The following is a 12,756-nucleotide window of genomic DNA, read 5'->3' on the forward strand; positions in this document are numbered from 1 at the left end:
ACAGCCTCAGTGTGTGTGTGTGTGTGTGTGTTTTCATCATATAGGTCATATTAGTGTAAAAAAAAAAAAAACCTGCAGCTGTCTTTGACCCTTTTTTTTTTTGAAAGAAAGTGTACTTTATTGATCCCCGTGGGGAAATTCCTCTCTGCATTTAACCCATTCACTCAATGAAGTAGTGGGCAGCCATTGGGCACCCAGGGAGCAGTGTGTAGGGACGGTACCTTGCTCAGGGGTACCTCAGGGTAGCTGCTCAGGGGAATTGAATCCCCGACCTTCCGATCAGGGGGCCACCACTCTACCTACTGAGCTATCCCTGCCCTGTCTTTGACCTTAAAGGCTGCAGATTCCGTGGTGGGAGCGTCCTTTCTCTTTACCTCAGCCTAACCTTTTTACAATAATCTGCCATCTCTGCTCATTAATCTTTCTTCTCTCCGCGTTTCTGTGTAATTGTCGCTGTTAAACAAGTTCAATCTAAAAGGCGCTGATGTTGCGACATATACATACACCGGAAGTGCAGTAATGGTTTACTGCTTTAAGAGAATAGAAACTCAAAGTGTTTTGGAGTGCGTCAGTGCGGGAGGGGGAGTGGCTCCGAGCTTTTTCTTTTTTTTTCTTTTTAATGAAAGAGATGCTGTAACGTTTAATCCTCAGAGGGTTTCTGCAGACATGGAGCTTCCACCACTTCTGTTTCTGAGCTTCTGTTTCCTGACTTTGTCCGGACTGACGTTTGGTGCTGAATCCGGTAAGAAACTCATTGATTTAGACTGATCATGTGTGCAGGCGCAGTCACGTTTCACAGCAGCGGATGGAGCTTTAACGCTGCTCAGGCTGCTGCTGTAGTGGGTGGATGACTGCGGAGTCTACACCTGTGACATCAGCTTTTAACGCAGCCGCGTTTTAGAGTAAAACAATGAGAGGGCAGATTAATGTGCAGCATCTTCAACAATGAACCGAAACTATTCTCTTTAGTGTTTATGATCAGTTATCAGAGATGCTCATTATTCCATCCTGACGTGTTTTAACCTGTAAACACATTTCTGCTGTTTGTGTCTGAATGCGATTTTTTTAATGCATCTAAAGTTTTATGTTCTCTTAAAGTGGGTCGACATCAATAAAATGACTCCTAGAATAGAGAATAATTAACCACACTCTCTCTCTCTCACACACACACTCTGTCTCTCTTCCTGTTTCAGAGTTGGAGCTCTTTGGCTCCTGTACTCTTTTTTCCCTCACACTCCTTCTTCCTGTCACTGTCTTCTATCACACCTGTCTTCTGCTCCTTGTTACCCACCACAGTATCTGGTTGGTTGTTCAGCAGCTGCTTGTCCCTCAGAACCACAGCCCTGCTGTTCTCAACCATCATTGGTGGTGTCTCCCATCAGGACATTTGGACTTCCAGTTCAATGCAGCACAGATGTTCTTCTACACTTTCCCAGCTTCTTGGTTGTGGTGCTCACTGTACGCTATCCTGTTCTGGTTCTAGTATGATCAGAGCCTCTGTGCCGTCCTTTTGCCCAGGTCAATGTTCACATCTCTGAGCATCTCCTCTGATATTGTAAGCCTGGGGACTTGTGCTCTCAGTTGGGTGGTTACCTTGAGTTTGGGCACAATCTCCATCTTCAGCTCAGTAGATGCATCTGTGATTGGAGGTGGCTGGACATCATCTAGTTCAGATCCACTCTTCTTCCAGGTTCAGCTCATTATCTCCATGCTGCTCACTATTGATCCCACTCAGAGCCGGACTTGGACAAAAAATTGTCGCTGGCAATTTTGGCCCAGGTGACCCACCATGATCGGTCACCCAGGTTAAATATGTGCACATGAAGCAATGATAACACTGAGTGGTGCATGCAAAAAAACAAGTAAATCGAACAATTAGTCATATAATCACATTATTTTCTGTTTAAAAGATGCATTACTTAGCAGGACTTGGGTAACTAGAATAGGTCTTTGTGTCTCTGTCCTTCACTTCTACCCCAACAATCTGGCCCAACTACAGACAGGGGTGATGGCAGTTAATGTTGTTAGCGAGTGCTAACCTATGTGGAGCCTCCAGGGTTTGTTAAAAGTGTTGGTGGTACTGCTGGTGACGGTGCAGCAGCCCTGACTATTAACGTCTCACATTTGGCTGGATCTGTTTCCATTTTCTTTTCCTGTTTCTCTCTCAGCTTTTCAGCTCCACGTATTTTTTCTTTTCTTTGTCCATCTTTATCAAACACGTCATCCACACTAAACTCTGTTCTGCAACGTGCACCAGTGCACAGAGAAGGTGGCCTGAATAATTATATCGACAAGGAAAAGAAAATTGACCCATCGGGCCAGATTACCAGTCCAACCCTGTTCCCACTGAGCTGTGGGCTCTGGATCTCCAGTCTCAATAGCAGCTGTGTTCTGCTGATGTTGCGCTGAGTTGCTGGATGCTGTCAGTGTGGATGTTGGCTTTTACTCATCCATAGGTCTCTCATGCATAACATATAATTTTATTTAGTTTTTTAACTCTTTCAGGGTCTGTTTGTGTTTTAGTCCCAGTTCTCAGAGCGAGTGATTCAATGAGTGAAGAGACCAGTAGGATTAATATGATTAAAAAGACGAACACTAGGCTCCATTTCCATTTCCTGAGGTTTTCTACAGTCAGAGTTAAAACACTCTGTGGCCCATTAACATGAGGCTGTTACTGACTGCGGTGTGCAGGTTCAAACTGGCAGGAAAGTTTTGAGAGCTCAGCTGGTGAAAAGGACACAGCTTGGATGTGTTTCAAATCTTTATCAGTGAAACATTTTTGGCCTCACAGCGTTGAAACTGTTGCTGCCTGAATTGGTGATATTTCATCAAGTGGAAATGAAGAAACCTGCTGTCACAGAAACTTTTGTTAACCTCTGATGAGCCACCTGGTTAGAGGCAGGGTTATGTTCACTTTTATCTCTTTATATGAATTTTTTATGCACTTGCCACACTTCATCCCAGAAGAACTGCAAGACCAAAATGCTCATGAGACACTTTCTGAAACTCTGCTTGTTTAGCGTGTAGTTAAAAGCCGGTCTACACCTAACACCAGCACATGTGGCTCACTGGTGACCTGCTGGATGTTTATGAGTTTAATCCATTTCTTGTTATCTTGCCAAATTCTCCTGAGCCCACAACTGTGTTTGTTTTCCCCATAAACACAAAAGTGTGAAGATCTTTGCACCAAATCATAAATTAAGAAATGAGTTTACAATCTTTCCACACAGCTTTGTGGTAACAACAGTAGTTTAGATATTTGTCTGTTTTTTAGTCATGTTTGAGCGAGAAAGTCAAGTTTCGTCTTCTTCAGGAAACGGATGAGGTCTGTACTGCACATGCACGTCTGTTTCTAAGAATCTCACGTTTGTTCACTTTCCTCTCCACCTCTGTCACCCCTGCACACAAAGCACAATGTGTGATGGGGAAGAAGCACTAAAGGCAGGAAGCAGCCAGTCAAAGTGACTATCAAGGAGTGTGCCTCTACTTCACATGCAGTCGTTTGTGTAAAGATACCGCATCAAGCGGATGCAGTCATATTAGCAGAAGTCCATTTCCCGAAAGAGAGAGAGAGTTCACTTTAATGGACCTCGCCCTCTGTGTTCTGTCAGTGATGCAGCACTTTGTTCAGTGAGCGTCTTATAGAGCAGTTAGCAGCATTTTAAATTATGTTTAACAAGCAAAGTAAAAACCTGCTGCTGAAAAGAGGAAGGAGAGCAGAGAGCAGGACGAGGACTTTGGATTTGAGCCGTGCTGTCAGAGACTCTGCTGAGTGCCCAAAAGATGAAAATTAGATATTTGAACACTTTATGTTTTTGAAGCTGTTGATGTTATTGATTATTGCTGTATGATTAGAGCGTGTCTGTGTGCTAACAAAAATAGCTGCCCTGAACGCCTGGCATAAACTCTCATAGAAAACTGTTACAGCTGAGATACTGGGACTCAGTATTTGTGAGACTGAAGAGGATGAATAATACAGGGAACACAAAAAGAATCATTTTTCAGTGTCATCAAATACACAGATGTGGACCCTTCAATTAAAAAGAAAGAAAGAAACTTTAAACTGACAATAAACATTTACTGAAAATTGACTCATGAAAACCAGACACTGCTTTTGAATTGTGGTTCAGCAGAATGAGTAAAAAATGAAATTGTTCTGGACAAAAATGGTCCCCTTAATTACTTTACTACACAACCTTCGGAGGCGATCATTGTAATGAAGCGAGTTTTGTAACTGTTAGTGAGACGTCTGCACCTGTCAACGCTCCTCAGGAGAAAACTGCTTCAACTGTCTCAGGTTTGAAGGGTGCCTTTTGGAGACAACATTTCACTCCAGGATGCCTTGATACTCTTGAGATTTCAAGACCCGCTGTGCCAGATGCACCAAAGCAAGCCCAAGAACATAACCGAGGCTCCTCCATGTTTCAGAGCAGGCGCTGTGTTATTTTCTTTATAAGCCTTATTTTTTGCATCTGAGCTGATGTGACATTGTAGAAAATGACTAAATGGCAAATTCCATTCATGCTTTTTCTGATTTGCTTTTAACACTGGTGTCCTCCTCGGTTGTCTTCCATTAAGTCCACTTTAGCTCAAACAGTAACAGCTGGTGTGATTTGACACTTTACTTCACCTGGAGTTCACCTCTAATCTCTTATCTCTTGGAACTTATTGATGAAATTTGTCATCAGATTTCCTCTTGCGTTCATGTTCAGGGTGTCCCTAAAAACATGAATGATACAGTATATTGTTCTGTATTCACAGAAGCATCAAGCTGCTTGGAGACAGTCTTATAGCGTTTACCTTTAACATGCTTGTCTTTAATTGTCAGTCACATCACCTGAGACAGCTTTGTCCTTAGCTCACTGTGGTTCATGTTCAGTGCGGTGCAGGAACATCAAACAGCACATTAACTACTTTTCACCCTTTAAATAGGCCGACTGATTACAAGTAAGAAGATATCTGACAATAGTTACAGGACACACCTCGGTTTAAGGTCCCTATAGTCATCTTATTTTTACTCTTTTCTAGAGGTACCATCATTTTTGTCCAGACCAGTTTAATCAGTTTGTTTTTATGAAGGGGAACTGAGCTAAAATATAAGATTTTTATAGTGAAAAAGTTTGCTGATTATATTCTTGTGGCTTTTCTTTTTTTTTTTTTTTAAATTAAACTTAGACCTTTTTTAAGTTCATGATTAGTAAAAATCAAGCGTGAACTTTCTTCTGATTGGCTGTCTCTGACTCATAAATGACTCTCATTATATCCTCATCACTTTGTATCTGAACACATTGTTTAATTCAAGTTTTGTCTTTCAGGACCACCTGACAGCAGAGTGATTGTGATGGAAGATGATGATGTCATTTTACCCTGCTCCCTCAGCACCAATCAGAACATAGAGAAAGAACTGTTTGTCTGGAAGAAGGAAGGAACAGTTCCTCTAAAGGAGGTGTTCATGTTTGATCCCAGCACTTATAGCAAAGGTCAAGATGATGAATTCAAAGGTCGAGTCTCACATTTTCCAGAACAGCTGAAGCACGGCAACGCCTCCATAAGAATGAATAAAACTAAGCTGGAGGACAACGGAATCTACACCTGTAGTTTTCCAGTGACCCAGCCCAGTGTAAAAACATCCCGCATTGAGCTTGTTGTTGGTGAGTGCTGTTATAAATCAGCTGATTATTTACAGATGAAACAGTCAGCATGCACATCTGGCAGGCTCTCACCCCCACAGCACACCTGCAGTGAAATTTGCAATATTTAGTGAACAAAGCTGAGACTTTCCCATGTGCATCATGCGCCTGTCTACTTATCAAAGATCTGAGTTGTCCATAGGGTTCAATAAACAAAATAAATTGGAATAAATAAAATAAACTATAACTTAATGAATAAATGTTAATTCTTCCTTATATATCAGACGCACGACTGTTCAAACTGACTGCCAAGTTGATGATAACACAGTCACCTCTAACATGTGTGTTTGTTTCCTTTCAGAGGGCATATTAATCTGTTAGAGCCTCTCACAGTCATGTGCACTTCTGCATGTCTGTAACTACCAGCATAAACATTTTAATAATTTCCAAACCATAAATATCTGATACCTGCCTGTTTGATCACTGTGAAATAAAATCTGTGATATTTAATGTAGTCTGTCAGTTTAACCTTTAGCTCTAACACAGATCATTTGTTGGAGGATTATACAGGAAATGACTGAAACCTTGATGTTTTAAAGCTTTTACTTCATATGTTAAAGATAGTTAATCAGTCATTATGAGGGCTAGGAGGCTGAAATTTACAGGATATCATATTCATTTCGTCTCCAATAACTGTGCCAACTTTCATGCTGATACACAGAAGCAACTCTAAGATATTGCAGACTTTATTTCAAAGAGCAAAGCAGAGCATCTCTAAACAGTGGCTGCAAACTCCACAAAAATCTCTCCAAAGTTAAGAAATTATAACAATTCATTCTGGTTTTTACACATCAAATGTTCCCAAATGCTAAACTCAACTACAAAACGATGTCTCAAATAACAGACATGCATATTTATATATTTATTATAATTTAATCGCGTCTTTTTCGACAGATTAAATAATTTGCTATGATTTGTTTTCGTTCCATTGTAACAGCGAGTCCAAATACGTTGACTTCTATATATGGTCAGACAACGGATTTTACCGGCTTACAAAGGAGAGCGGTTTCACTACGTTAACTTTCTATTGGATGACAGCAGCTGTCAATCAAACACCCATGTAGCCAGTGTGAAGACGCACTTCTACGTTTGATTGATTGGATTAACGGTCTTCCAAACGTGCCGCCTTATGTCGGAGAAAGATACGGATTGGTTAACTCTGCTCGTGGACGTTTACAGATTTCAGAAATACCGAACTTGGTTGGTAGAATAATTTATCAATACTTTAAAATTTATTTTAATGTCGCAGTTTTAGAAGTTTGCGTAGCTCCGATAAAACTTTACGAGAGAATAAATTCACGTTTTTTCTTGTTATTTTTACTCCCGGTTAAACTAAAACGAACTGAAGTTAATTTGCGGGTTTTTTTCTTTAAATGAAGCTCATGTTTGTCTTTGAAAGCCTGTTTTATCCCAATAAACGTCTTTTATCGGTGATGCGACAGGCTAGCAGTAAGGTTAATGACTATTTACTGCCGTAAATTAAGTATTTACTGTTTTTATGTCGTAAATCCTTTGTTGAGATTCATGAATCTGCTGAAAAACGAACGTCTGAGCTTTGAAATGACGTATAAAATGTATTTATCGGTGTTTCCGCTCATCATGAAAGTAAATAGTAAAATAATTTATTATTTTTTACATGTAAACTTGGGTCGCATACAACCTCTGCGTTTCAAAAGGTTAAAGGTCCGAAACGTCTCAGGTGAGTCACGTTTGAAATGACGTCACTGTTGGTCACATTCTGTGTGTGTATATGAACTTAAACCAGCTTTACTTTACTGTTTTGGTTAGAACCTTGCAAAGCATTTACTGATTATTTTTTATGAACAGTTCAGAGAAATATTAAACCAGTTTTAGTTGTATTTGTATATATAAATATTTATAGAGTTTTTATTTTTGATACATTAATTAATTCATTATTAGTTCAGTAACCACAAATCTGTTATTGATCGAGGCAATGTGTTGTCAGACATGTGTTCGTTAGACATAGCTGTTCAGTCCAGCAGAAAACTACCTTATAAGCTATAAGTTATGGCAGTACTCTACTTTTGTTCTCAAACAAACCACCTACATCTGCACTCAGAGTAAGTAAGTAAGTACAATTTTATTTATATATCACCTTTCAAGATAAAGATCACAAATAGTTTCACAAAGAAATGCCAAGGCATTTAAAACAAAACAAACCAAAAGGTGAGTTTTTAGTTGTTTTTAAGAGACTTACTGAGTCCACAGATCTCAAGCTCAGAGGAAGAGGAGAGATTCTTGGGGCCACAGTTGCAAAAGCTCTGTCAGAGTAGCTGAACAGAAAAAAATAAGGGACAAACTACCATTGTTCTTACATAATCTATCTTTTATGTGTTCACAGGTGCAGCTTCACAGCCTTCTGTTACAAACCTTGAAGAAGAAGATCACTGGGCGTTGCTTGAGTGTGATGTTAAGAATGCTTCCCCTGAACCTTCAGTGGAGTGGTGGGACAGTAAGAATCAAACCATTCTTTCTGAAAAGCCACAGGTCTCTAAAATAGGAGATCGTTTCTCCATCACCCTCAAAGCTACTGTGAAAAAAACTGACCGCTATCGCTGTGTCGCCACACAGAAGGAAATCTACCATCAGGCACAAAAGCAAATCTATATCCGTTTGAGTGGTAAGTCTCTGGTTCTTTGGTATTCCTGCTAGAACAGCTCACTGAAAAGTATAAGTCAAGAGATGGCTACAAAAAGATTTCCAACTCACTGGACATACCACTGAGTTCAGTTAAAAAATATAAATATGTAAGTTAAAAGAAGTGATTTCATAAATATTAACCCCCTTTAGGTTAGTATTCAGTAGATGCACTTTAAGCTCAAACCACAGCACTGAGTCTGTATGGATATGTCTCCATCGGGCTGGACCATCAGCAATCTTTCTTGCAAAAAAATCTCAAGCTTAGTCAAGTTATTTAAGGATCGGGCATAAACGGTTCTTTTCAAGTCCAACCACAAATTGTTGATTGGATTGAGATCTAGGTTTTGATTTGGCTAATCTAGAACCTTGTCTGTCTAGCTTTTGCCATATGCTTGGGATCGTCCAGCTGGAAAATAAATCTTTTCCCAAGTTGCAGTTCTCTTGTAAGTGACATTATCCTCCAGGATTTAGTGTTATATTTCTGCATCCATATTCCCCTCTACATATTAAAGCGTTCCAGAGCTACTGAGAAGCATCCCAAAAGCACAATGCTGCTACCACCACAGTGGAGATGGTGTGTTTGTGGTGATGAGCAGTGTTTGGTGTTTGTGAAACAAAGCATCTAGTCTGATAGCCAAAGAACCTTCTGCCAGTTGACCTTTACCCACGTGTGTTTGGGCAAATTTCACAGGATATTTAGTATGAGCCTGATTCAACAGGGGCTCTCTTTGACACTCTGTACACAGCAAAATCTCCAGTGTTAAATTAACACTGGAGAGTGTCTATATGGGTCCACACCTCTGAGTGTTAAATACAACACTGTTGAGTGTTAAATTAACACTTTTGACAGTGTTATATGTTTAAAAGTAACCTAGTCAGTTTTGAAGATTAACAATGGCTAACACTGAGCAGTGCTGATTTTCTAACACTGGAAAATAACTCAAAATGTTAGAAATATTCCATTGGTCATTGGTCTTGGTCCCCCCCCCCCCCCCCCCCCCCCCCCCCCCCCACACACACACACACACACACACACACTTGTCATCTTACATGATCACTCAGTTTGTGAGGACAGCCAGCTCTACGCAGATTTAGACAAATGCCATTCTCCCACCATATCGTAGTGACAATTTTAACTGAACTGTGTAGGATGTCCAGTGAAGAGTGTTTGTTTGTTTTAAGCCAAACTATATTGACTTTTTATATTAAAGCAGTAAAGGGTACCAGATCATCAGGGTAAATACTCTATATAGGTATTGTAACAGAACAGGTGTGAAGCTTAAACTCTATTGTGTATAAGTGTATATGCAGCTAAAAGATTTGTCTGTCATATCTAAGTGTTATAGATCTACTATAACACTTAGTATAGTAGATCTCTGAAAACTCATAATTGAATTTCAATTATTCTTTCTAAAGAACATAATCGAGATAGAATAATTATTCTGCTACATTCTATGTGGCAATATTATGTTCTTTTTTGCCTCTAGCTAATCTTTTTCATTTACTTCTGCCGCTCCACTCAACCGTAAACTCACTGCCCAACAGGCTGCAGCAGGTTTAGTTCAGCTCACATTTTGATGAGCCCGACAGTCTGTTTTGATGAAAAGCAAAAATAACTTTAGCTGTAAATGTAAATAGTTTCGATTTGTGCAACTTTTACATTTTATTTGTCTCCTGATTTTCAAAACTTTGGATGAGAACTAAAAACAAACCTACATTTCAGAACATTAAAGTTAAATTAAGCAAGTATTTTGTTTTTTATACTTCAAAAAATCCCTTACTTTATAGGTCTGCAAACCTAACAAGTAATAGTATTAAATGAGCATGACACACTCAGCAATGCAGTGAACTTCACTCAAAGTCAGTGATGAATTTAGTGGAAGCTGGGGGTACTGGTGGCTCTTAAAATTAGGCCTCTTTAGCAGTTTCACCAATAGTTTCCATCCACTCTTGGACTTTAAAACATAAAAAAAAATCTGATCTGTCCTGCAGAGTCATACAGTTCAGTAACATTGATGTATTCATCACACAGACTGAAACGTTTTGAAGATATCTGATTGATCACAAGAGAATAAAATGACCGTTGGCAGCATGAATTTGAACATCCATATATACACTCAACAAAAATATAAACGCAACACCTTTGTTACTGCTCCCATTCCCCATGGGATGGACGTAGAGACCTAAAATTCATTCCAGATACACAATATAATATCCCTCCCAAACAGTGGTCACAAATCAGTCCAAATGTGTGGTAGTGGGCACATCTGCTATATTGAGATAATCCATCCCACCTCACAGGTGTGCCACATCAGGATGCTGATCTGACATCATGAGTAGTGCACAGGTGTACCTCAGACTGCCCACAACAAAAGGCCACCCTGGAATGTGCAGTTTTGTCTCACAGCAAAATGCCACAGATGCCACAAGCAATGAGGGAGCGTGCAATTGGCATGCTGACAGCAGGAATGTCAACCAGATCTGTCGCCCGTGCATTGAATGTTCATTTCTCAACCATAAGCCGTCTCCACAGGCGTTTCAGAGAATATGGCAGCACATCCAACCGGCCTCACAACCGCAGATCTCGTGTAACCACACCAGCCCAGGACCTCCACATCCAGCAGGTTCACCTCCAAGATCGTCTGAGACCAGCCACCCAGACAGCTGCTGGAACAATTGGTTTGCACAACCAAACAATTTCTGCACAAACTGTCAGAAACCGTCTCAGGGACGCTCAACTGCATGCCCGTCGTCCTCATCGGGGTCTTGACCTGACTCCAGCTCGTCGCCGTAACAGACTTGTGTGGGCAAATGCTCACATTCGATGGCGTCTGGCACGTTGGAGAGGTGTGCGCTTCACGGATGAATCATGGTTCACATTGTTCAGGGCAGATGGCAGCTGAGAATGTCCCAGTTCTTGCATGGCCAGCATACTCACCGGACATGTCACCCATTGAGCATGTTCGGGATGTGCTTGACCGGCGTATACGACAGCGTGTACCAGTTCCCACGAATGAATTTTAGGTCTCTACGTCCATCCCATGGGGAATGGGAGCAGTAACAAAGGTGTTGCGTTTATATTTTTGTTTGAGTGTATAAATCATCAGGTGTTGGCAGCACAGTCAAACACTTCTCTGTGAAGGTTCTCAGTCATCCAGGTCATCGTAGTCAAAGGAGCTTTCAAAGAAAAGCGTCTGAGAAGTCCAGACGCTTTTCTTTGAAAGCTCCTTTGACCCAGTCAAACACTTCCACACACTTGTATTTACACTCTCCTAATTTAACTGAGATTTTAGCTATTGTGGTTTCATTAGTAAATCATGTTTTACTGTTAACTTATTAGTTTCCATATACTTTATAACACCTTTTATATGTTTTCGATGCAGAGGTTGTAACCTATGTTAAGTACATGTTTGCTGTAACATCTTGAGTGTGACTTCATCTTTTTTGTGTTTCAGGTGAGCCGTCTGGGACTGGGATGATGAGAGCTACTATTGTTTCAGTTATTTTTGGAATAATTGGAATAGTTGTTGTGTAATTTTACTCAATGCTCGAGGTAAGTTTGTATAATATCGTCTTCTTTAATATCAGCTTACCCATGATGTGAGGATAATACATTCATTTATTGACCCTGTTTTAAAGAAAACAAATTTCTATTGAGATTCATTAGTTTTTTGTTTTGCTTTTTTTTCTCTGCAATTCCACAGCAAATCGAATGGGATCAAAAGCACCAGGAGGGTCTGACAGACAAGTGTTATAGTTCATTGAATTATCTCTCCACTTCTGAATTTCTCCTGACGTTTTCTGAAGCAAAGGATGGAAGAAAAGCTCCATGTCACACATCTCAATCCAGTTCTATTTTGGGGATTTAAGTCAGCTGCTTCAGTGTGAGTTTGCATGCGTGTGTGTCCATGTCTTTTATCCAGAATGTTTAACTCGTGTGTTATAAAGAACTCTTTATTTCCTGGACAAATTTTATGAAGAATTCAAAATTGTTCCAGAGCTGTTTAATGCAAGTTGTCTTATTTTAATTTGACATTTTATAAAAGTAATGTGATGATGAAGCAGGATCATACAATAAGCTACAACAGTGAAACAAGATTGTCTGCCTCGCTGTGTTAGCTTAGTGGTTGTTGGATACAGCAAATTTTGATCTTGATCCAATAATAAGTCATTACAGGGTCAGTATTACTAATGCTGATACTTTTAACTTACAAATGCAGCCTATGTAGGGAGAGCATTGTGTCGTCATTGATTAACTGAATCATCATCAGTTTGCAAATTCATTTCAAACAAATTTCAAAGAGCATTAAATCACTGTTTTGAATTTTTTTGAATTTTGAAAGAAAAGGTTGAAATTCAGCCTTTCATTGAGTTACACTGCATTTTGCATAGCAGTTCATTTGAT

At 39.9% G+C, this 12,756-nt stretch overlaps 1 protein-coding gene across 1 annotated transcript; it reads left to right on the forward strand.

The window, feature by feature from the left end:
- The first annotated feature begins 607 nt into the window (after positions 1–607).
- On the forward strand, positions 608–12,287 carry LOC308402837 (butyrophilin-like protein 10). The gene is made up of 5 exons (XM_080891935.1): positions 608–742; positions 5,316–5,651; positions 8,053–8,331; positions 11,807–11,904; positions 12,056–12,287. The coding sequence occupies exons 1-4, from the start codon at positions 667–669 to the stop codon at positions 11,884–11,886; spliced, it is 771 nt and encodes a 256-aa protein (XP_080748061.1). The 5' UTR covers positions 608–666; the 3' UTR covers positions 11,887–11,904; positions 12,056–12,287.
- The last annotated feature ends 469 nt before the right edge of the window (positions 12,288–12,756 follow it).

The sequence above is a fragment of the Rhamphochromis sp. 'chilingali' genome, assembly GCF_963969265.1.
Source record: "Rhamphochromis sp. 'chilingali' genome assembly, chromosome: 9".
Classification (NCBI taxonomy): domain Eukaryota; kingdom Metazoa; phylum Chordata; class Actinopteri; order Cichliformes; family Cichlidae; genus Rhamphochromis; species Rhamphochromis sp. 'chilingali'.

Coding starts and splice junctions, on each gene's coding strand:
- LOC308402837 (XM_080891935.1), top strand. CDS start 667: ATGGAGCTTCCACCACTTCTGTTTCTGAGCTTCTGTTTCCTGACTTTG. Junction 5,652..8,052: donor CCGCATTGAGCTTGTTGTTG/GTGAGTGCTGTT, acceptor ATGTGTTCACAG/GTGCAGCTTCACAGCCTTCT. Junction 8,332..11,806: donor AATCTATATCCGTTTGAGTG/GTAAGTCTCTGG, acceptor TTTGTGTTTCAG/GTGAGCCGTCTGGGACTGGG.